The sequence below is a fragment of the Plutella xylostella genome, chromosome 29 (genome assembly GCF_932276165.1).
Source record: "Plutella xylostella chromosome 29, ilPluXylo3.1, whole genome shotgun sequence".
Classification (NCBI taxonomy): domain Eukaryota; kingdom Metazoa; phylum Arthropoda; class Insecta; order Lepidoptera; family Plutellidae; genus Plutella; species Plutella xylostella.
This window is the reverse complement of record NC_064009.1, coordinates 4,686,291-4,710,032: the sequence shown is the minus strand read 5'-3', so window position 1 is coordinate 4,710,032 and position 23,742 is coordinate 4,686,291. Positions and strand designations below refer to the sequence as shown.

Sequence of the window (23,742 nt, the reverse complement as noted above, 5' to 3'; positions counted from 1 at the left end):
AATAACACAATTTTTAAAAGTCGTGCCTAACAATTAGACAGACTCAATTAAAAATCACTTGACGTTTTCACTCCACACGAATTAAACAAACCGATGAAGCGTCCCACCGACGTTGGAACTGTGTCAAGTGTAGGCACTGTTTCCGTATGGGCGAAAAGTCTAATTTCCCTAAGTGCGCTTTGAACCTTATTGTGCTACATTTAGAGGTGAATTGAGCAGGTTTCTCGGCTATACCATGACCGTCAATCATTTTCCAGAAACACGCAATATTGCACGAAGTATGAAAGTATAAGCTGCGTAGTGGGACATCTTTGGACTAAGCAACCATGTATTTCGGCCACTTCTTAAACACACACATACACTATACACGTCACATTTTCTTAATGTTCGCCCTAAACCTAGCATTGATTAACAGCAAAGTTAACAAGGCTAGTTCAATATTGGATTATACAATTACAAGCAAATAAAAACTTCCGGTGATATATGGAACGGCAATGACAGGTGGAACTTTTTCATTGCTCGTGCATGTATTTGAATGCACTGTCTCCAGTTCACAATGGTGTGGGCGAAAGTAGCCATCGCGTGTGGATGCTGGGCGGCTCTCGATCAATGCTCGATCAGATATTACTTTGTATCTCATTACTGGAACTGGGATTTTACGTGTATCCCATTATTTATTCATTCATGCGACTAAAAAGTAGTTTTATAGTAGTTTACAAAGTCTGAAACATATAAGTTAACATATACAACATAGATAAATTTTGATTGATTTCTAACTCACTAGATGAGCGATATAAATTTTATGCAATTCCAAGTAACGTTTTTCTTCTATTTTTACTACGAAAGCTTACGCAACACAATTACCTCTGAGATGTTAGTAGAAAAGCAGAAATAGACCATGCACACACCGCATACGTGACTAAGTAGATAATTATTAATTTTATCCACTAAGTGCGGTAAAGCTGAGTGCACATAATTGTGATAATCTTCCGTGGATTTATAAAGTTGATGATTGAGATATGCGCTCAACTCGGCCGTGGAAAGTGTGCCTTTGGCTTTATTCCAGGCTTTTCGCGCTTTTACAATATTTATATCAGTAAACATTAAATTAATTGGAATTTCTTGTAATATTTTCAGCACTTTACGAGTGTCACTTACGAGTTCCGCGCTGTTAACAAGTGGAAAGTTACTTATTTTCATAAGTTTCAAATAACTAAGTGTTACATTAGCAATAAATATTTAATTTAGTGCACATATTATATTTTCTTTTTATATCAGATCTTAATTATTTATAGATATTTAGTTGACGCTATTCAATGCATCTGTAGTTACATTTTTGCAGCGTATCAAATTCCAACATCAAATCTAGTCATACATAGCTCATGTGAATAGTCACTCAGCAAAAGTAAATAATGTACACTGCACCGTCCTCGATGTTAACTAGAAATCGAGCCATGTTAGCACACAATGCCACATTTATACAGTTTGTAGAATACGGGCCAGCGCGCGCCGTATTTGAATTCAATACCTATTCAAGGTGGGAGGCCTTCCGGCTGGAGTTATCAATCAATTTTAATGAGATTATTATTTATGACAATTTCAGGAGGAATAGGTTTGTAAGCTTGGATTCATTAAGCGACTGATTACAATAAGTGTGTTCCCACCAACATAATTGGATCAGGTTTTTTCAAATGTCAATAGAAAATACAGGGTGTTGCAAAATTGGTATACTAAGCCGAAACCTACATGTGCAGCAAACTGAAATCAGAATTCGGAAATTCGTCAAAAAAAATTAATTTTCCATAGTAAAAAGTCACGTGACCAACAAAGTTTCTATGGAAAATGTTTTTTTTTTCGCGAATTTTCAAATTCTGATTTCAGTTTCAGGCTTAGATATACCATGCTGCACATGTAGGTTTCGGCTTAGTATACCAATTTTGCAACACCCTGTATATATAAAAAAAATATACAGCCTATTTGAAGATGATGTTTATCGAAAGTAAATTATAAATTAACTGAACAGACGAACAAACTAAAAATAAAAACATTAATGAGATGCCTGCTACGTGAATTGGGTCTACTCGTAGCAGCAGATTGATTTCCCATACAAAAGAGTTCAACGCATAGCGAAAGCGCTGGCCGATGCCGGTCATATATGACGAGGAAGTACTTTATTCACATAATTATATTAGTTATAAATAGATAAATACTAATTATAGTTTAAGCTGATAAATACAGATACCATTTAACTTTGTAAGCTAACATAAGGGTAATTCTACCGTACGGATTAAAAAAATAAATAAAAAGAAAATCAACTTTTACGCATATTGAAGTAGATTTTTAACTTTTACATAATGATGGGAACATTAAATAAAAAAATCAGAGATATAGTAGAATTATTTTAGGAAAAAATATGAACTTTTTGTTTTATTAAATAGACACGAGTGACTATGAAGTCGACATGGGTGATACAATCCATGTTTTTATCATAAAATAATCATTTAAGGTTCTCAACTTTATTCTATAATATTATTCTCATTACATATAAACCATAATATGTTTTTGTCTATTGAAATTATATATTGAAAAAAGTTTAAAAAATATATTAAAAATTTCGACAAAAGTGTCTTCACAAATGTCGAAATTTTTTGATGGTGGAAATTTAGGTTTTATTAGGTGACCACAAAATAAATATGAATCAAGGTCATCGGAATCATATTAAATGAAAATAATACATTATTTGGGACTATTATTCCAAATATTTTATTTTTATTTAGATCAATAATCTCAGAATCGCTTTTTTCATCCTTGTCTTTTCCTTAGCACATTTTGTAATAAGTTTGATTTGATAATCGTAAACCTTTAATGGTCTAAAATAATCTGCATTAATCCTGGTGCCTCCTTTTTTTTAAAAACTTTTTTTTTTAAAAGTATTTTCCATAATTACTGTATTGTTTTTGTCAAATTTCTTATTCTAGCATTAATTTACTCATTTTTAATATTTATTACTTAAACCGTGTATTTCGTGTGCTTTAACTTCGTCTTTACCCCTATTTTGGTAAAAACCCTAAACCTAGGTAAAAAGATCGGTACATTATATAGTATAATTAACAGAAATTTCACAACACACTACAAGCTACAGTCACTTGTGTCGATCAAATAAAATCACAAGTGTCGACAAGACATATAATAACGCCTGCATCGCATGTTTGATACATCTGTTAACTTTTTTGACATATTTATCTCGGTAAACAATTATATTAGTGAATGCAATAAGCAATAGAAAAAAAAATACACAGTTAATAGATATCTGACCAAAGTCCTAGAAGCATCTGTCACCTCGTGTCGAACAAAATCACAATTGTCGAACAATTTTTCATCACGCGTGACATCGACATTAGTGAGAACATCGACAAAATACGCCATATCAGCTTCAATATGATGTTAAACTTGTGCATGTTTTAAAAATGTGCTAAGTACTCTCATACTCACTAAGTCAAGTAACAAAAATTGTAATTGAATGATCCATTTATTTTTTATAGCCTCCTCATTTGTGACAGGTCAACTTTGACACAGGTGTAGAACGTATATTGAATTTTGAATTACAAAAAAACTATTCATTCCCCACGAAAATTTTAGACTTGGCAATGACAGGTGTGGTTTAGAGTTGCCATTAATAAAAAAATATGTTCACAGAGTAAAATATTTACCTTCATAAAATCGTGATTTATGAACGTCGACATTTGTGACTATTTTTTTATAACGGTTGTAGAATGGTCTGTATTTTTTTAATTAATTGTTGGAAAAATATAATATTTAACTATGAATAAGTAAAAGTATTGTAATTTATTTTATTATGTGAAATATAATCCTATCTCTACACAATATGTTTTTATAGCTGCTCAAACCGTGCTACCACGCTCGCGAACAATCGACACGACGTGACAAATCACATAGTGTCGATATGGTTTTTTCAATAAATAATGAAAATTTTCATTATATTTTATGGAGAACACATAGAACACGATCCCGGCTTGATTGTGATAGTACATTATTAACGTCTAGGTATTATATTTTAAGAGTTATTTCACGCGAACATAAAAATCGATGTTTGGTAGAATGACCCATAACTTTGTAATCTTTTACTCGAAAAACAGCCGACCATCCTTGTGTAGGATAATATTTGTTTTGTTCCAAATGATCTTTTTTCCAAGACATGTTCAGTAGTGAACTAGTTTCATTTCACCCCATAATTAAATCACTCAAGGTATTTTGATAAAAGAAAAAATATTTAAAGGTAGCTTTATTTACATTACTTTAGAAGCTAGTTTATCAACGCGTGTGTAAATTGTAGGATCATGATTAAATTCTCAACAATGGAGCTTCTCCGTTTAGAAACAAGGTCTTGAGAAGTCCTGTTACTCTAAGTTTTTTATCCAAGCGATGCCAAGATTGCTGGCAGGATGCCTTGGTTTTATAAAAAACCACCTGCAAGAACTTTAGTTTTATTTTCAAGAAAAGTAAAGTATGTCAGTGTGAGATAGTACTGTTTGCTGATGATACTTCACTTATATTTAAGTTGAAGCGACAAGAAGTCAATTTTGACAATGCAAACAGTACTCTTTCCATAGTTGCTAATTGGTTCACTGTAAATAATTTAGCTCTTAACTCCAAGAAAACAAAATGTATTAAATTCACTTTGCCTAATGTAAGACAAGTAGAGACATATTTGACATTGAATAACGATAAGCTAGAGTTAGTAAATGAAACGGTATTCCTGGGTATTACAATTGACTCAAAGTTGCAATGGGGACCCCATATTGAGAGGATAGCCGGTAGATTGAGTTCTGCAGCTTATGCGGTTAGAACCATTAGACAGTTAACAGATGTAGATACAGCCAGGCTTGTGTATTTTAGTTATTTTCATAGTGTTATGTCTTACGGAATTCTATTGTGGGGACGAGCGGCTGACATTAATCAAATCTTTGTTCTGCAAAAACGAGCAATTCGAGCCATATATGTATTAGGGTCTAGAATTTCATTAAGAGATACGTTTAAGGAAATAGGTATACTCACTGTTCCATGCCAATATATCTATGAAAATATTATGTATGTTCGTAAAAACTTAAATTCATTTAGTAAAGTAGGAGCCACTCACGGTATTGAGACCAGAAACAAAAATAGGTTGCTTTTCCCCACACTCAGACTTTCGAAAACAAACACATCATTCATGGGGAACTGTATACGTTTTTATAATAAATTATCAAATGAAGCAATAAACCTTACTGAGCAAAAATTTAAGAATTATGTTAAAGCTACATTATGTAGTAAAGCTTACTATAGTATAAATGATTATTTAAACGACAAAAACGCGTGGTCTTGTCCACCTCAGCTAAGGCTATTGAAAAAATCAAATGGATATAGGTACTTAAGTAAAATTGTAGGTACTAGATATAAGTAAAAATTGTAATATATTATAAGGAAAAAGTTGAAAAGATGCTCGAGGAGTTTCTTTCGCCATTTCTTTCCTTCTCAATGACGGGGCCTTTGTGAAATGGTGGTAGATGACTATCGACAAATAATTGTAAAATTTTACGTCGATTAAACCATTTGAATTTGAATTAGACCGTCTACAGCATTGGTACTCAACCATTTTTATACAAGGGCCACAAACACATTTAGGTCATGGTATCGCGGGCCGCAAGCAATTTTTTTTTTAAACTATTATATCGCTATGTAAACTATCGAATAAAAATATAACAAAACACATGCATATACTACTCTGTGTAAAAAGTATCGGGGATCAATAAAACAAAAAAATATTGTTATTCATGCAAGTTTCTTTTAACACCTTCAAAGTATGCTCCTTCAGAAACGATACACATACGTCAACGAATTATCCATCAAATAAATCATTTTTAAAACGCTGTTTCCAAAGTTGTGTATAGTACTCGCGGCGAATTTTCCTTTTTGCCTTCTATCGATTGTTATTAGTTAAAGCTTAAATTCATGTTGACTGTTTTCTTTGACTATCGTGGTGTTGTGCACTCGGAATTCATCCAGAAAGTCAAACGAAAATAATATTATGTAGAATTTAATACAGCAAATTCGACGAAGAAGGCCAGATTTGTGGAAAATTTCGAGAAAAGATTTTGCACCACGATATCGGGCTTTTTGCACAAGGATCATTTGTGAATGAATTTCTGAGCAAACACTCAACAAATACCATCGAGCATCCACCATATTAACCACATATATCAGCTCACGGCTCTAGCTTCTTTTTTTTCCTAAACTCAAATTATTACTTCGAGGCACTGTTTTCAATCGATAGAAGACAATAAGGAAAAATCGCCGCGAGTACTAAACACAACTCTGGAAACAGCGTTTAAAAAAATGTTGTGATGATTGGATAATTCGTTGGCGTATATGTCTCGTTTCTGAAGGAGCAAACTTTATAGGTGATAAAATAAATTTGGATGAATAACAAACATTTTTTGTTTTATGGATATACTTAATCCCGATCTTTTTTACACAGAATGTATATTCTCTATTATCTCTCATGGCACGCGGGCAACTGATAAAAGCCCGGCGGGCCACATGCGGCCCGCGGGCCGCAGTTTGAGTATAGCTGGTCTACAGTATCTTAACCACATACTGCGTGCTACAGAATTGAGCAAACGGACTCAAAGACATTTTTAATTAAAATAAAAGTTTTACAATGTTTAATTACCTGAATAATAACTATTTGTCACACTATGCCTTATCTGTGTGCAAGCGCGTTAATGTAAAAATAATCTTTGTCATCTTTCTGCGTAGGAGCGGCAACTACACGGCATTCCCGCAACTCATCACCTTGCTCCACTTTTACTCTTATGAAAATAACACCTTTCAGTGTTTTATGAGTAAGTCTATTAAAAATTGTAGTTATTAAATAAGTTTTCCAATTAAGTCATAGTTACTCGTAATCATAACGCTGCCACTGAACATATAGTTCATCTTACCACAGGCACTTCTATTTAAACGACACCAACAATAACAACTGAACTATACGACGCATCTATTCAAGCAGCCCACTTATACATACCTATAGCTACTAAACAGTCTAAACACAAGCACGTCAGCAGCACATAATTAGTAGAAGGATGGCTGCGCAGGAGTGGTTTGTTGCATGTCGACTGTTTCCGCGCCGCATTGTGCCTGTTATCTGAGATATGTGTCACTGTTACGAAGACGAACCACATCCGACGGTGGCGGCGGTGTGGAGCGGAGCGGAGCGGTGCGCCGCCCATTGAGTTAAAGGAATTACTTGCGGTCTCTATTGTTGTCTCTGTGTGTCTAGTCTATGGTTAATTTAATCTAAGGTCATAGAATTATATGATTATACAGATTGAATTGCTATAAAACTATGATTTTATATGCACGTAAATTGAAATAAACTTTAAACTCTACCAAAAACACTAACTCCAATTATAACCTACATCCGAAAGCAGAAAAATCGGCCTAAATAATTACAGACGCCGAATGATAGTAATGTGCGAACAAATTATGGGGTACTTATGGCTTGAGTGACAAGAAAACGGTCTTGCAAATTACAGACACATCGAGCTCAATCACAATTAGCAACATGCACGAACACCGATAATAGTCATCAAGTGAACTGCTCTCTTTGTTGCAAACAATTTGCACATCTCTACTCGCCATGGTGAGTTATTCACTATATTGGTCGACTCTTGTTGCGGTTTAGTGATTTTACAACGAGCCAATACACAGTTGATGTGTGAGTGTGACTACTGACTGCTTTGAATACAGGAGACATAGTCATTTCCAATTATTAGCTTTTTTCAATATCATCGTTTAATAGTCACTGTTAAAAGTGTAGGTAAACTATAACGAATGTCTAATCCTCCTTGAAGGGTTAATCAAGTATTTACTCTGTAATCAATAAGAACCGTTACTCGATTTTCCGGCGATCAATCTTCTTTCCACTGAAGCAAATCTAAGTATAACTTGTAGCGATCGTATACTTTCACAGGGACTCCAAACTAACCCAGATCCATTTTCAAAACCGTCACAAACGGTCATAAAGGCAATACTCGTAACTTTCTAAATTGTCTTTTTTGAAATAGTTTTTCTTTAGTCAGTGTGGAACGTGCACAGTCACCGTGGTCGCGTGGTGTATCCCGGCACACTGCCTCACTTACTGACGCGATCTGCATCTTAACTTATTCGACAACTATTAACATTTACTCGGTATGTATACACGCGTCATTACTGTGAATGACTTGGACGAGACCCCAACTAGAAAGCGAGTCGCGAGCGAGTCGCAGCCACTAACTAAATAAACGACCGTCAACCGCATGTCCAACAATTTGTATTCGCATTAGTCAACAAAAATAAAAACACGCGCCTTTATCAACTTGAGCTTGACCCATTAGCCGACATTTACACAAAATGTAAGAACAATTACTTATTTATTCGCTTCACATTCACAGATAATTTGGAATTCAAACGGTAACTCGTTGGAGTTAACAAAAAATCGATTGATGTGGATGCGGTAGAGAATGAAATTACCTAACTGTTTGCTTCTTCATTTTGGAAAAGTTAACTTCATCTTGACTACAGCCCACTTTAGGTTTCTGTGAGAACATGCGTTACTTAGCCCTTTTACATATATATATATATTTATTTATTTTATTTTATTTTATTTTATTTTGGCTTCAAACAGTCATATGGAAACAAAATATACATGCTATCTTAAATCTAAACTTATAGACTTGGAGGGCCGAAAAGTTAAACATAAAGTAAATAACAGGAGAAAACTTCATTAACTAGTTATAGTAACATTGCAAAATTTTTAATTCATTGTGTGTAAGTTACAATTTTAGTAGGTGTGTAAACTGCGAAAATCATTGACAAAATTCAAGGGAAAAAGAAAGAAGGAAAAAAAAAAAAGTATATATCATAGGTTAGGTATACAATTCAAGGAGTGTCCAACATCAACATTTTAAATCATAGTGTTTAAGTATTTTTCTTTTAAATGAATCTGTACTGTCATTAAAAGGGTCAACATCAGTGGAAGATAATTCAGCATTATACATATTTAGGGTTCGGTACATAAAGCTGTTACGTGTGTAATTTTTGTTATAGTTTGGAAGTACAAATAACTTGTTTCTATTAGGAAGAGAACGAAGTGACCGTAAGAGGCCCTGGGAACGTACAATAAAGGGAATCCTACACAACAAAGAAGGGCAAACTATTTTATTATTTAAAATTTTGTGCATGAAAATAAGATCCATCACTTTTCGTCGTAAACTAAGTGCTGTAAGATTAAAGTGTTTAAGTCTCATATCATAGGATGAACTGTCAAAATTAAATTTAAATGATAGGTTTTTAAGAAATATCTTTTGTACTTTTTCTATGCGTTTGATGTGAATTTCATAAGAAGGGGACCATACTACGGAAGCAAAATCCAAGATTGATCTGATAAAGGAGTAATATAATACTTTTATAGTAGACACACTTCTGAAAGGCTTAGATATTCTATTAATAAAACCTAAGCCTCTGAATGCCCTTTTAACGATATTGTCTATGTGTGTGTTGTATGTTAATTGACTATCCATCATTATTCCTAAATCCCGAATAGTTGTGACCCTAGGAAGTTCCACATTTTGCAGATTATAAGAAAATCGTATAGGTTTTGTTTTACGGGTGTAGGTAATGATGGAGCATTTGTCAGCATTCAGAAACAGTTGGTTCGACTGGCAGTATTGTGTAAGAGCACTCAGATCACGCTGCAATTGCAGACAGTCAGTAACTTTTTTAACTATCTTGAAGATTTTTGTATCATCTGCATAAAGTAGATGATCTGAATGCACCAGAACCTCTCCAATATCATTGATATACAATGTAAACAGTAAAGGTCCTAAATGAGATCCTTGTGGGATACCAGATGGAATGGTAAGAAAACTAGACTCGAAACCCTTGATCAATACAGCCTGACTACGATTACGGATGTAGGATTCAATCCATCGCAACAAGGCTCCATGAATTCCAAGTTTTAGTAGCTTCTGAAGAATTATATTATGGTTTATTTTATCAAATGCCTTCGAGAAGTCAGTGTAAATTACATCAATTTGTAAATTTTTATTCATAGCTTCAAGAAGGTATTCGCTAAAACTTACCATGTTAGTTTCAACGCTACGTGACTTAATAAATCCATGTTGTGCCTCGGCTACCTGGTTTTTGACGCAGTATGCTATTTGATTAGTTACTATTTTTTCTAAAACTTTACCGAAAATACTTAATTTTGATATAGGCCTATATTCTGTTAATATGTCGATTTTACTATTTTTTGGAATAGGTGTGATGATAGCCTTTTTCCAAATGTTAGGAAAAACTCCAGATTTAAGAGAGAAACGATAGATGAGCGTTAGGGGAATAACCAGTTCTTTAGCGCACTTTGATATAAGGATAGGATGAACACCATCTGATCCCGCACCCTTATTAACTCGTACCCGACTAAATTCTGTAAGTACAGTGTTTTCATCTAAATTGATAAAGTTTATATCAATGCACGATTTATCTTGGCAATCTTGGCTACCACCATTAGCGAATGTACTCTGGGAAACGTAGTCGTCAGATACAAAAACTGAGTTAAAATAGTTATTAAAGGCGTTACATATTTCCTCACCGCCTGATATTACACGACCCTGGTAGTGCAATTTGTCTGGAATTTTATTAACACCTCTCTTTGACTTAACAAATGTCCAAAAATGCTTAGGGTCGCTTTTAATGTATTCTTCACTTTTATTTATGTAATACCTAAAACACTCTTGTTCCATTTTTTTAAGTCTAGTACGGAGCAAGGAGAAAGTTTGATAATCAGATAAATTGCCATATATCTTCCATTTTTTGTGGTATTTTCGTTTTTCGTTTCTAAGTTTGATTAAGGGCAGAGTATACCAAGGGGGCGCTTTGTCACTAAGGTATGAGTGTGAAATTGGAACATATTTATCTATTAATTGGTTCAAAAAATTGTAAAAATACTCAGTCAACTGATTGACATCAGTAAGCGGTCTAAAAGCCGCCTCCCAGTCAACTGACAATAATTCAGTACGCATTAATTCAAAGTTAGCTTTAAAAAACAATTTACGTGGAACTTTATTTTGTACAAGTGTCGGCATAGGACTCACCCTAATACTGATATCTAAAGATTTATGATGGGCATCCTCAGAGGTAAGTGGACATTCACAGGCACTAACGTCACATTCCCTACTACAAAAAATTAAATCCAGTAAGCGATTATTAATATTATACTCAAGGTTGTGTTGTAAAAGAGATGTGTAGCTCATGAAATCAGCTGTTAAACTAGATAAGTTATCGTTTGTTGCGTGAATTTGCAAACAGTTGCTATCATTGTCATAAAACCATTCAGCCCTAGTAACGTTAAAGTCACCCATTATCAAAAATATATCATCAGGGTGAGAAATAATCAAATTAGTAGCCCTATCATAAAAAGAAGACAGCATGGACTCGTGATTGTTACTATGCGGTATGTACGTACAGCCTATGTGTAATTGGGAAGACGCGTTACCTGATTTAGAAACAATAGGTATAGTTATCCATGCCTCGTCCGCGGGCGGCGGCGCGCACCACTCTCGGCGCGCGACGGGGCTCAGCGCGCGGCGCACCGCCACGAGGACGCCGCCGCCTCGATCTTGTCCAGTTACCGCCGCATTCCGATCGCTACGAAATACTACGAAACGATTGTCAAAATACTCGCTGCTATAAAAGCTATCATTTAGCCAAGACTCACAAATGCAGATTACGTCGTAACTACATGTAGAAACAGCTGAGAAAAAATTTAAAGATTTTGTCCTAAGACCTCTTACGTTCTGATAATAAATTAATAGATTATTGTTAGTACACATCATAAAAATAAAAGACATATTCACCGTAACTAACGACAAAGCTATTTATATAGGGATAATATACCATATTTATATGACCGAAAGGTTTATTTTCGCACACTATGCTTATCAGTTTTAATGACAGAACAGAATGAGTAGTTAAGTAACAAAAAAATACAATATAAAGGTTGTAACACACCGAGTAAACACAAATAAAGAGTCATACTATTTTAGCTAGATCTTCCTCGGATAAAATGGGAAAGGGCTTCGAAATATCAGTTTTTCGTAGGAAAATTTTGCAGTCTCGCGTGTAAATATATTTGTAACCGATTTCTTTTCCAAGGCGACGCGCACGACCATGAAGCATCTTGTTGTGGGGGGTCAAATGCTCGTTGACGAAAATTGGCTTGGATGCTCCATCAATACCAACGTCAGCTGTAGTCAGGCCCCGGCGCACACGGACGGCAGCTAACATTTCATTTCTCCGCTGGCGTTGGGTGAATCTAACTATGATGTTCGGTATCAGTGTGCTTGTCGCCTTATTGGGGTCGTTGTTGTTAACCGATGCATACCTACGAACGCGATGAATGAAATCAATGTCCGTATCTCTCAGTGTGTACCCAACCTTAACTGCGATGTTATGTAGAATTGTTTGTAGATTTTCTCCTTTTAGCTGAGGCACACCGGATATCTCGAGATTATTCATGCGCGATTGTTGATCCTTAATGCGCAGTTGCTGGGTCAGCTCCTCGACAGTGGCGGATGAGTCAGTCAGCTTTGCTTCAATAGAACTGACCCTGGAGTTGGTTTCGTCGTTACGTTTCTTAATATCCAGCATTTCGGATGTTAACTTACGATGGTCCTCCAACAGGAGCTTGTTTGTAGCCTGAATATCCCCTAAATGGCTTTTTATCGTAGTAAAATCAACAGCCAACTTTTCGAAGTCATCAAACCTCAAACTTTGTTGTTTCAACAGTGAAGTTATTGCCTTAAGTTCTTGTTTTAAATCGACTTCATCATCCATGTTTTCCTCAAGCCGCAGCCGTTTGTTGACACGAAGCGAGGTGTTCCCGGGGTGATCAGTAAGCGCCGATAAATCCGGAGTCGAGGATGTTTTAGTTGGAGTACGAATGGGATTCATTTTGCCGGTGGAGGGTAGAATAAGCTAACAACAATCAGCACTAAGCGCGAAAAAGTCACATAAGCAATATGTTCATATGCAAAAATATACTTTCACAGCACACAATAAGGTTGATTTCGCAATGCGTACTAATTAGCAAGTCGACTACACGTCTACGCTTAACAACGTCTCCCGACTAACTATATAATATATAATAATACTAGTTGTTCCCGCGAGCTTCGCTTCGCCTTAAAAAGTTTTCTCGTGGGAAATCCGGGATAAAAAGTAGCCTATGTTCTTTCTCAGGGTCTAGACCATATGTATACCAAATTTCATTCAAATCCGTTCAGTAGTTTTGGCGTGAAAGAGTAACAGACAGACAGACAGACAGACAGACAGACACAATTTTTTTCGCATTTATAATATTAGTTAGGATTATGAGCTTAAATTCAGAGTTCATAAAATATAATGTACCTAGGTATATTTAACAAGCAAGTGCCTATATTTTATCTACTATATAAGTATGAATAGGCACTCATAATGTGTTTTCTATGGTGATCCGGTCATTTTGATGTCGAGACTCTTGCGTGACATAGTAAGGACTTAAGGAAATCAATAAGGCAATTCTTTTGTTTCAGATGAATGGCAGCGATGACATTGCGGAACAACACAACATAAGCAACAATGGACGCGAGCAATTTCAGCTCTTCATATTGCTCCATGTGGGACAAAGAAATGTGCCTAATTCTATGGGCAAATAATTTAGCAAATGTATGTTATTGTCTCGATACAATAAACAATGTGGCAAGTTGTAATGTGATTGCGGCTATCGTGTAAGTGGTTTTTGACAAAGACATCGTCTCACTGAGCCATCGCACTTGAATATTCAAGAGGGATAATTACCATGTCCATTGTGACTTATTTAGGTATAAAACAATGGAAAGTTTCTCTTGAGTTTTCTTCTTAAAAGCGTTGTTGGCAATAGCAGAGAGAAATCGCCGTAGGTACAGTTACATTTAGGGAATTCAGTATTCTATACCCTCTTTACCTTTGTATATACAGAATTGTTGTACCTATATGAGCATGCAACCTGCATGTTGGTAGCATACCTACGATGTTATATATAAGGTCACCAACCAATGAGCAGTCACTAATAAACTAGCTAACACCGTATTCAGTTGTTTCCTTTCCTTCCTATATACGGACATACCAAGAATACATATCATTAAAGCACAAAAATACATAAGTCTCTCTAATTTAAACTCTTTCAAATGAAAATAAAACATCTATTTTTTTAAATAACTACTTTTTAAGTGCTAAAGCAAGCGTAGGCAGTCTATAGGAAACTCATCCATTAAGCGTATACCACATGCACTTCCGCAATGATAGTGTGTAATGCGCATGCGCGGGCAGGTAGGAAGCGAGGCGCGGAGTAGCGGCCCTAACTGTGAGCCGACCGAAGTACTAGTGTCCAGGGGGCCACTCTCTAACTGCCAGTTTCTATAACTCTATCTATCCATAACTGATAGTTACTTTCATACGATTTCGACATAATCCAAAGTAACAATCTGTGAAAATCGTATGAAAGTAAGTACCAGTTATAGATATATAGAGTTATAGAAACTGGCAGTAACACGGATAACTAAGATTCGGATCGAGCCACGACTCTAGCCGAACGTCCACTGCCGGCTAAACTAAGTTAGTTCGCATAGTTGGGCCAGTTATTCATACATAGCGCATAGTTTGCGGTGGACGCACATGTATGAAAAACTGGCTCAACTATGACAACTAGCTTAGTTTATGGCAGCGGACGTTCGGCTTAAATCTCGTATTATACGTGCCGATTGCACGACAGCTTTCGTTCGTTAGTTTTTCGTCAGTATAGAGTAACCCTCCTATTCGGACCTTCTCATTACGGCGCCGGTCATCAATTACATACACACAGAGTGTGGTTTAAAGTGTACAATCATACATTATCAGTGGAGTCCACTGTTGGTTACGGGTCAAATGCCGCGGCTGTTGGGATTTGACCAATAGGCAGACCGGAGGTTTCGGGAAGTAAGTAATGTGGATGTTTTGTTATGGGATAACTAAGTTGCTATTGGATTTGGTAATGTTTCATTTATACATAGAGCCTTTAGCCCAATTGTGTACAATTTATCATAAGTACTTTTTATATGTTTTTATACGTATATTTAGAGTTAATCATCACACATTTTGGTAACACGTGCTTAGTTTAGTCCCGTTTCGAACCGGCACCGAGGCAGGTGGTTCTAATGGGGCTCCATCAATGAAACCGCAGGAGTCACGGCTGATGAGGAGCAGCTATGCACCTCGGCAGCTCGCGGCTTCACGCTCTACTTGTGGGGAGGCTGGGGGGGGGTAAGACTACTTGCGGGGAGGCGGGGGGGGTAAGTCTATTTGCCGGTGAAGGAGGCGGGGGAAGGGGGGTGCACGTATTCCATTCGTTTCCAACGGTCGGTGGGCCGCTTCTGTCTTGTACTCATTGGTTTGTCACGTGAAAGATGAAGTGAAAGAGATGTTTGGAATGTGCTTTATGATTCATTAGGTTCAAACACCTAATGAATCCGAAAGTTCGGTTTGTTTTGTCTCTGTATTAATATTATGCTTCTTATGTAAGTGGTATCACATGTTTATAAAAAATAAACTTATTATTTTTGTAGTTATATTTTTAAGCTACATCTTTCTGTATCCATGTAATCAGTAAATTATCACCTTTATTTATTGTTAAAATACCTGCTATAGGTAAATAAAACAAGAGAGGGGTCAACGGGGCAGTCCGGAGCGGGCTCGGCTGCGCCGGCGCAGACGTCTGTCGCTTTTATTTCTCAGCCGGTTGGGCACGAAAACTGCTCGAATTATCACTTTCCCTCGGCGAACGCGTAATATCGTGTTACCAAGTATTTTTGGCAAAACATCTCTTGTAATAACATGTAATATCTATCTTGTTAAATAATGAATGTTTAGGTATATCTATTGGTTTGTGTTTCTTCGAATGGGTAGATTGTTAAGTATGATACTTATTTAGGATTTTCTTTCCACCCTGAAAATTTAGCCGCTGTTTGTTTTGTGTTTGCTTATGTTTAAATGTTTATGATAAAATATAAGCTTCATAACAATGGTAAGTACTCTTTTCCTACTGTTTAATCTCTACTACTAACTAAACCGACACCATGAGGAAACATTTGTGTAGTTTTACGTCTGAGAACTATTTTGTTTTATCAACCTCAGTTACAACTTCCGTATAATGTAATTTGTCTAAGTATATAAGTACTTAGTTATATAGTGGAATAAAAAGCTGGAAGAAGCGAGTACATTTAATAACATGCCTATAGCGAGACAAAAAACTAACAAAATCAACATAAAACGGAAAAATTATCGACGCATCAAAGAAATGATTCCTAGAAAGCTGCGCGTCTGAGTCGTCTGTTTGTTTTGTTGAGTCTAACAGACGCGGACGTTAATTGTACTCAGGGCAGACGCATGAGATTGTACTCATTGTCTCTGTCATATGAAAAACACTAGTATTAATTAGCTTTACAACTTTGACACCAGTTAATGGAGTTGCGGTTACAAAAGTGTATTTACTATTTAAGAATTTTTGAACACAACGCAACTATTAGGCACCCGGAAGGAAATTTGGAAGAAAGTTCAGTATCAACTATGGATGAAAATGCCGTTATAATTCAGTAACTACTATAGTTTTTGCTATTTATGATTACAAGCTAAAATCGAAGTTAATTAAAAAATTTTACTTACGTAGGTACATCATATGACACAGTAACCTAAACAAAAAGCAAGTCACACAACTCATAAAACTGTGCTTCTAATATTTAAAAATATTTTCTCTTAATTTTTCATACTAACGAACTCTCCGTGGTAGCGTATTGAATGCATTAACATTCAAGCAATTTAAATACATTAGTGCGTACAAGTTCATTGGTTCTGAGACGCAGGCAAATCGTGAGAATGGTTTTCTAAACTCCACGACTGTGCATGACTGTACCAAGCGTCAGTACACTGAGGTAAACAATGTCTAGCAGGCGAGATGCTTCAGTAAAAAGCGCCCCACATCACATGGCATTTCTTGTGTAACTTGGCCAATGTCGTTAACCTCCTCGTGTCAAGTCGCAGCCACTTTTCTATGCGACTTGACATGGGTTTAATTAATAATTATGACTCTGTTATAACTTAATGCTGTTTAATTTTTGCTCTAGTTTTGATAAAAATGTCATGGTTTTTTTTACAAGACTATTATAATTATAAAACTACCAGTTTTTATTTGGCTAATAAATTTGGAACTAGACAATCAATGTAAACTTTCATGGAAATAGGAACCGTCTAGAATCGCAAAGAGAATGTTTTCAGAATGATTGAAACCGTGACAGATTATGTCGAAGCGTGGAATCGATGCTTTGCTTTCATCTCGGTGTTTTGCCGCCGCGTAACGCGATTAGTTGGACGATTTGTTGGTTTCAGCGGCGTCCGGGCGGAACCACTGTCTAGATACAGATATAACTAGCTTTCCTTTCCCGACACCGATCTGAATCACAATTCACAAGGAAGTCGTCTTTATTACTTCTCCAGCTGACAGCTATCTCTTTCTTTATAGTTGTCGCTGTCTTTTATTTCCATTTTTACCGATGTGCAGAATAATTTCATTTAACATAGGCCTAGTCACACTTTACAGCGATAAGTATAGTCATGTTAAGAATAAAGTCTCTTTTGAAGTAGAGTCTTGCCAATCCACACCAGTTAAGTAAGTAGAACAGTCCTTAAGACTTTACAAATTGCCCGGTTAAGAAACCATTTATTTTTCTAAGCCTATCCACTAAGCTGCTCGTTAACATTCACTCACTAAAGAGTCCGAGTGTGTGGTCACAAACTCCTTTCATGGACCAACCCGTTTGATTACGAAACGACAGCAATCCAAACTACAAAAAAACAACGTGAATACTGCATCTCTAATTTCACTTATTTGCATATTAGGCCTGTGGAAATACGCGGCTATTAGTGGGATAGGGTGTAATTAAATGGTGTATTGTTTAGTATGTAAGATTGGCTCACCTCTTGGGTACGGAGAGCCGCCGCTGCCGGAACAGGTGCTCCATTGTTAGGGCTCCGCTGGACGCGCCGAGACACTGATCAACTTTCACTCGATCTCTTTACGCGATCCGACACTGTCACGTATTGCACAATCCGACCACTTGATCTAAATATTCGCGGCAACAGGACTACCGTTCATTGACCTGAATTCATATTTAACGTTAAATCTCTCGGTTATTGGACTCAGTTTAAAGTAAATATTATGCAGATCGACTGATAAGAGACTTGATTCATTAATTGGTGCGACGACGATGAAAACAATCTCAATTAAAATGAAAGCATATTATTCAATTAATCCTATACTTTGCTCGCACTAAAAGTAAAACGTGAGCCGAAATTAAGCTACATAAAACAAAAAGAATTGTACAATTAGGCTCTTAAACCTTTAAAAAAAGTTGAATGTGACTGTTGTAATTTGGCAATTGGTTCGTCCGGAGAAAGTGAGCGTCTGTGATGATGCGAGCGGTCGCCGGTGCTGGTATCAAGCACACTTGGCCGGGGTATAGCACGCACTGCGAATTATAAATCAGGTACAGGTGTAATGCATGATAAACAAATGGTATCCATAGAATTTAAATTGCCATGTCAATAGGTTAAAATATGTGAATACATAGTGCTGAAGTTGTGAAAATGGGAAAAAGATCATGATTTTTTTTCGAATTTCATAATGTCTCCACACTCTAATTAATTTATAATAATTATTTCAATACACTTTCTATTCAATTTCGACTTTATTATTATGACTTATAAGAAGGTATTTCTATAATTCTTACTATATTGTATTAGTTTATGAGTTATAATATTTTTCAAAGGTATTAAAATGACTTTTCTCTACAACTGGAACTAGCTCACCGACTGAAGTCATGAATCCTGAGTCTGAGCTTTTTTTATCTGGTGACTACGTTTTTGCTTCCCTCTAGGAGGCACGGAGGCCACAAACATAAAGACGCCGCCGCGGGCTCCATACATAAATTGAAACACGCCGTGATTTAATAGTGTAATGCCCAGTTTCTCACTTGAGAATTGCTAGTTAAACTCAACTTAAGTTTGAATGCAGCGATATCATTGGCTGAGTTATAGCTGAGCAAGATATAAGTTCACGCCTGTACCTACTGTTTTTTTTTCATACTTGGCATAAAGGGTAATCTATAAATAATTTAAATAAATTCAGATAAAAAGACACACTAACATTATTTAACTTTTATTCCAAGTATGAAAAAATGCATTTTAGTTATTAATTCTCGAGTGTGAAACGGTGCCTAAATGTATAAAGCGTCCGTCTTACGTGCGATTTACACCAACATCGATAAATTATAATACAACCTCGTCATAATAATTACAACTGTCAAATATACGTGTAATATAATAAATTAACTTTCACTATTACACAGCTAGTAAATTTTCCTACCTGTTATTCATTTGTTTTTAGCAAGTGCAGTTAGAGATACCTACCTACATCATTATGTCTATTAATTTATGCCTTATTGCCTTGTGCCGTTTGTGCCTTATGTTATACTAAAGTAAGTAAGTAAATAAGGAGTATATATATTATTATATTTTAAAAAATGAACAGTTTTTTTTTATTTTAGCAAAGGTTTCGGTGTTGGACATTGACTGAAAGGTTGTGTTGAGAAAACTATTCATGTTATAATTGTAAGTAGGTACATTAATGTTTGTTTTTATTTAATTAGGTCTACTTAGCTAACCTAAAACCTAGGTATATGTCTATTATTAGTCCGTTCTATGATAGTTAAAAATATAAAATGGCTAGCTAGACTTTTTTTGCAAAGCCGGAAGTGAATTAATTTATGGCAGGATATAAATTTTGAATTAATTATTAGGAATCAACATTTAAATTAAAATATTTGCAGTAAGTATTAACTTTATTAGTATTGTAAATTAGATCAAGATTAGATCCTCCTTTTTCAGATTTCTTTATTAAATGTATTTTTAAAATCATGTTGTACGTTAACTGAAACTTTCAATATTTTTACTATTGTTTATCGTTGTCGCACCATACGGCAAGGTCCTATAAATGCTAAGATTATTTTCATAAGTAAGTACTAAGTTCTACCTAGCTATAATAAAGTATAAACTATTATGTTCAACTCGTTTAATCTTTCTTCCCAACTTTCCGCACATACTTAATACATTGCAAACTTTTCTAACTCTGACTAACTTCTGCCTGATAATCGTTACAATTTTTATGGACAGACATAATATAAGTTTTACACAATATAATTTTATATATTACAGGACTGCAGTAAAAGACATATCCATGTAGTCCCTCTGACTCTCTAGATCGCCCTTAGACAGGTAGCTGGTAGTGGCATAAGGCTGAAGACAGAGTGGAAGAGGCCAATGCCATGTGCAGTGGTAAACGATTATAGGCTGATGATGATGATAAAACTATTTTTTAATTTGTAGCTAGGTGCTTATCTTTAATTTAATGTGAACTACCATAAAATCTATATAATTTATCATAACAACAATACCATTCAACATAAAATCCAACTCTTTCCATACAAAACAACGACAGCAAATCACTGAAAAGTCCAATAACCGAGATGTAAAACGTTCACTTGTTTTCCCGCGCGGCGATCGCAAAATTCTTTTACGCTCGTAGCGAGACAGACGAGGGGGTACGAGCGTCGTGCGTCGCGCGCGCCGGCCTCCGATGCACTGCGGACTGCCACAGAGTACCTCGCTCACTGAACGGACCCTTCCACCGTCTCCGCGCTTTGCTGGTTCGACCTGCACAAATAGAGAATCAATCTTTCCGTAACACTAGAACTTTCATGGAGCTGAACTTTTGAAACTGGACCCGGTGGTAACTGGGTGCAGGCTACATGCTCTAGATGCGAGCGGAAGTCGCGAGAATTTCTAGATGTATTTCTATTTTCTCATGCGACCTGAATTGGCTGAATTTGAACTTAGTAGTTACTAATCATTGACTTATATATAAGTATATATACTACATGGTACTTACTAATGGTTTTTAAGGCCATCTAGGTACGTCGGTAGGCCATTTAGTTGTCATAATAAGTCATTTTCAGTAATACTCATGTTACTGTAGGACTCAATGGGAAATGCATCTATAGACTAGGCTTGCAAGCCAAAAGGCAGACGTTTGTTACTGTGAGTTGCCTTTGTTCTATGAGTTATGGATATGTGTGATTTATTTTGCAATAGTTTGTTCAGAATGACCACCCTGAGTCACCCCTTTTGGAATAAGTAGAATAATATTTTTTTCCATTGACTCTACATTTATGTAGATAATAATAATAAAACATAGATAACTAGACAACATTGTTCATATAATTTTCTATTCCCATCACTCAACCTACCTACCTGAAATGCAATAACCACGAATCACGTCACAGATCGATCAGAATCGTCACAGGAAAATAGTAGATAGGTATCAAATATCAAATTATATCAGGACGTGTGTAATATAGATCGAGCAGACATTTATAGGACTGTAAGGCCCATATACCACTATGTGTCTGTTGAAACGGGGCAATACGGGCCTCAGTCGCGTGAACACATCACAATTAATTGCTATAATTATTAACCGCAACACGCAAATTGATCGGCAGATTATAACTGAACTATAAGACGTATAATTGCACCAGATCTTTATACATTTATAAATAAACAAAGATTATTATTGTTATAAACCCGTTCACTGCACCAGATCACCTTCGTTCCGTAAGAAAGAAGAGAGTAATACATTTTCGGTCTAATTGCGTCTGTCAACGTCTTATCTGTTAACAATGAGCAATTTTCACTCAGCATCGCCGTTAGATGGGCATATCTGCGTCTTTATGTTGCTTAATTCGGCGTTAACAAAAAATGCATAAGATAATTTTATTATTCAACTAGCTGTAAGCTGCTTACAGTAAGCAAAACAAAACTAAGATGATTACTTACAGTAAGCATCTAAGTTTTGTCTAAGTTTCGATATACGAGTAAGTAGGTACCTATAGAGGTGTGTCCATGTAAGTATACCAAAATTTAACCCTATCCACCTATTATGACAAATAACTTGAAAGTGATTATCATACGTAAACTTATTCTGGGATTACCTATAAACATTCATGCATAATGCTCACGACACAGTAATCCCCGTAGGGGTAGTTAGATGACTGACAAGCGCTGAACTCACTTTTCGCAGCACATTTGTGATAGATCTTGAACGCGCCATTTCTGAATTAGTACCTATGTACATTGCATCTAGAATATAGATGTGTGTAGGTACGTATGATAATCTAAAATAATCTATCTAAGATAATCTAAAATATACTTAGGTGTGTATCATTCGTCGCCATTATAAAACAAACGATATATTTACAATTTGCCTACCAGCTTATCATAATAACTTTGCAGTTCCGGAGCACACTCAATATTATTAACCCTAACTGTAGCTGTTGCGTCTAACAGTATGGAGTTCTATCTATAAGCCATTAGCCTAGTATTGTATCTCGATAAGTTTCTTGTTAATATGCGCTTGCCTTGTGGGACGCCGGTGCAATGGCGTGTGACATCTTAAGGCGCTTTACAAGCACTGGGGATCGTTACTTACATAGATAGCCCTAATTACGCTCCTTCAGTTTATAGAAGCTATTTATTATGCTACTGAGGCCAGCATAGCTGAGAATACCTACTTTAGTTAATTGAATTGAACGGGTTTAAACTTTTAATTAGTTAGTACAGTGAAACCTGGTTAAGTGGGACCTGGATAAGTGAGAAACCTCCATAGCTGGAACTCATGCTGATGTCCCAACACTTTGGCACTGAATTACCTCTGTTAGTGGGACGAGGTAAACCTCTATATCTGGGATTTGTTCTTTCGATTTATCATCATAGTTACCTCTATAACTGAGACAGCGAGTAAATTTTATATGCATAAACCTCTGTAACAGAGATAACATTGTTTGTTTTACTCATTTCTTATTCTACCCACAAATTCCACACGTAATTCCAAGTACCTACGTAAGTACAAATTTTGAGCTTCAGTTCAGTTCAGTTCAATGTATTTTTTAATCAATTACCTTCAGTTTTAGTTTCGCTTTACTCTCAAACAGATGATTAAATTTGAAAAATGCCAAAACGAAAGCTACAATCGTTATCATTACGTGAAAAACTGAAGTTAATATCCGTTTATGAAAGTGGGAAGACACGCGAAGAAGTTTGTGCTGAATTTTAATTAATAAATAAAAAATATATATTAAATTAATTTGATTTAATAATCGCACCTGTATAACTGAAATAACCTGTATTCTCACCTCTATTAATGGAACCCTCTGTAAATGAGACAGATATTTATTTATACCTGTATATCTGAGACAAGTGGAATACCTCTGGGTAAGTGGAATACCTCTATAAGTGAAACGATATTGCTGGACCCTTGAAGTCTCACTTAACCAGGTTTCACTGTACCTTGCAACAACTTCTGTACCACGCACATTAGCCAGCAACAATCCTTGAACACATGTCAGGTCCATACAAATTATGTCAGTTTTGACAGATAAGAAATAATGAGATAATGGAGGCAGTATCTACCTACGCATTCAAGGCATGAAC

At 35.8% G+C, this 23,742-nt stretch overlaps 1 protein-coding gene across 1 annotated transcript in view; it reads right to left on the bottom strand.

Annotated features, from left to right (window-relative positions):
- The window catches only part of LOC105386430 (heparan sulfate 2-O-sulfotransferase pipe), a 68,358-nt gene extending 47,474 nt beyond the window's left edge, over positions 1-20,884 (bottom strand). Inside the window, exons 1-2 of the mRNA XM_048631592.1 lie at positions 20,652-20,884; positions 18,118-18,299 (exon numbers count right to left, since the gene is read on the bottom strand). Coding sequence (XP_048487549.1) covers positions 18,118-18,161 — 44 coding nt within the window. The 5' untranslated portion in view covers positions 18,162-18,299; positions 20,652-20,884. The remainder of the gene's footprint in view (positions 1-18,117; positions 18,300-20,651) is intronic.
- Positions 20,885-23,742: the final 2,858 nt, after the last annotated feature.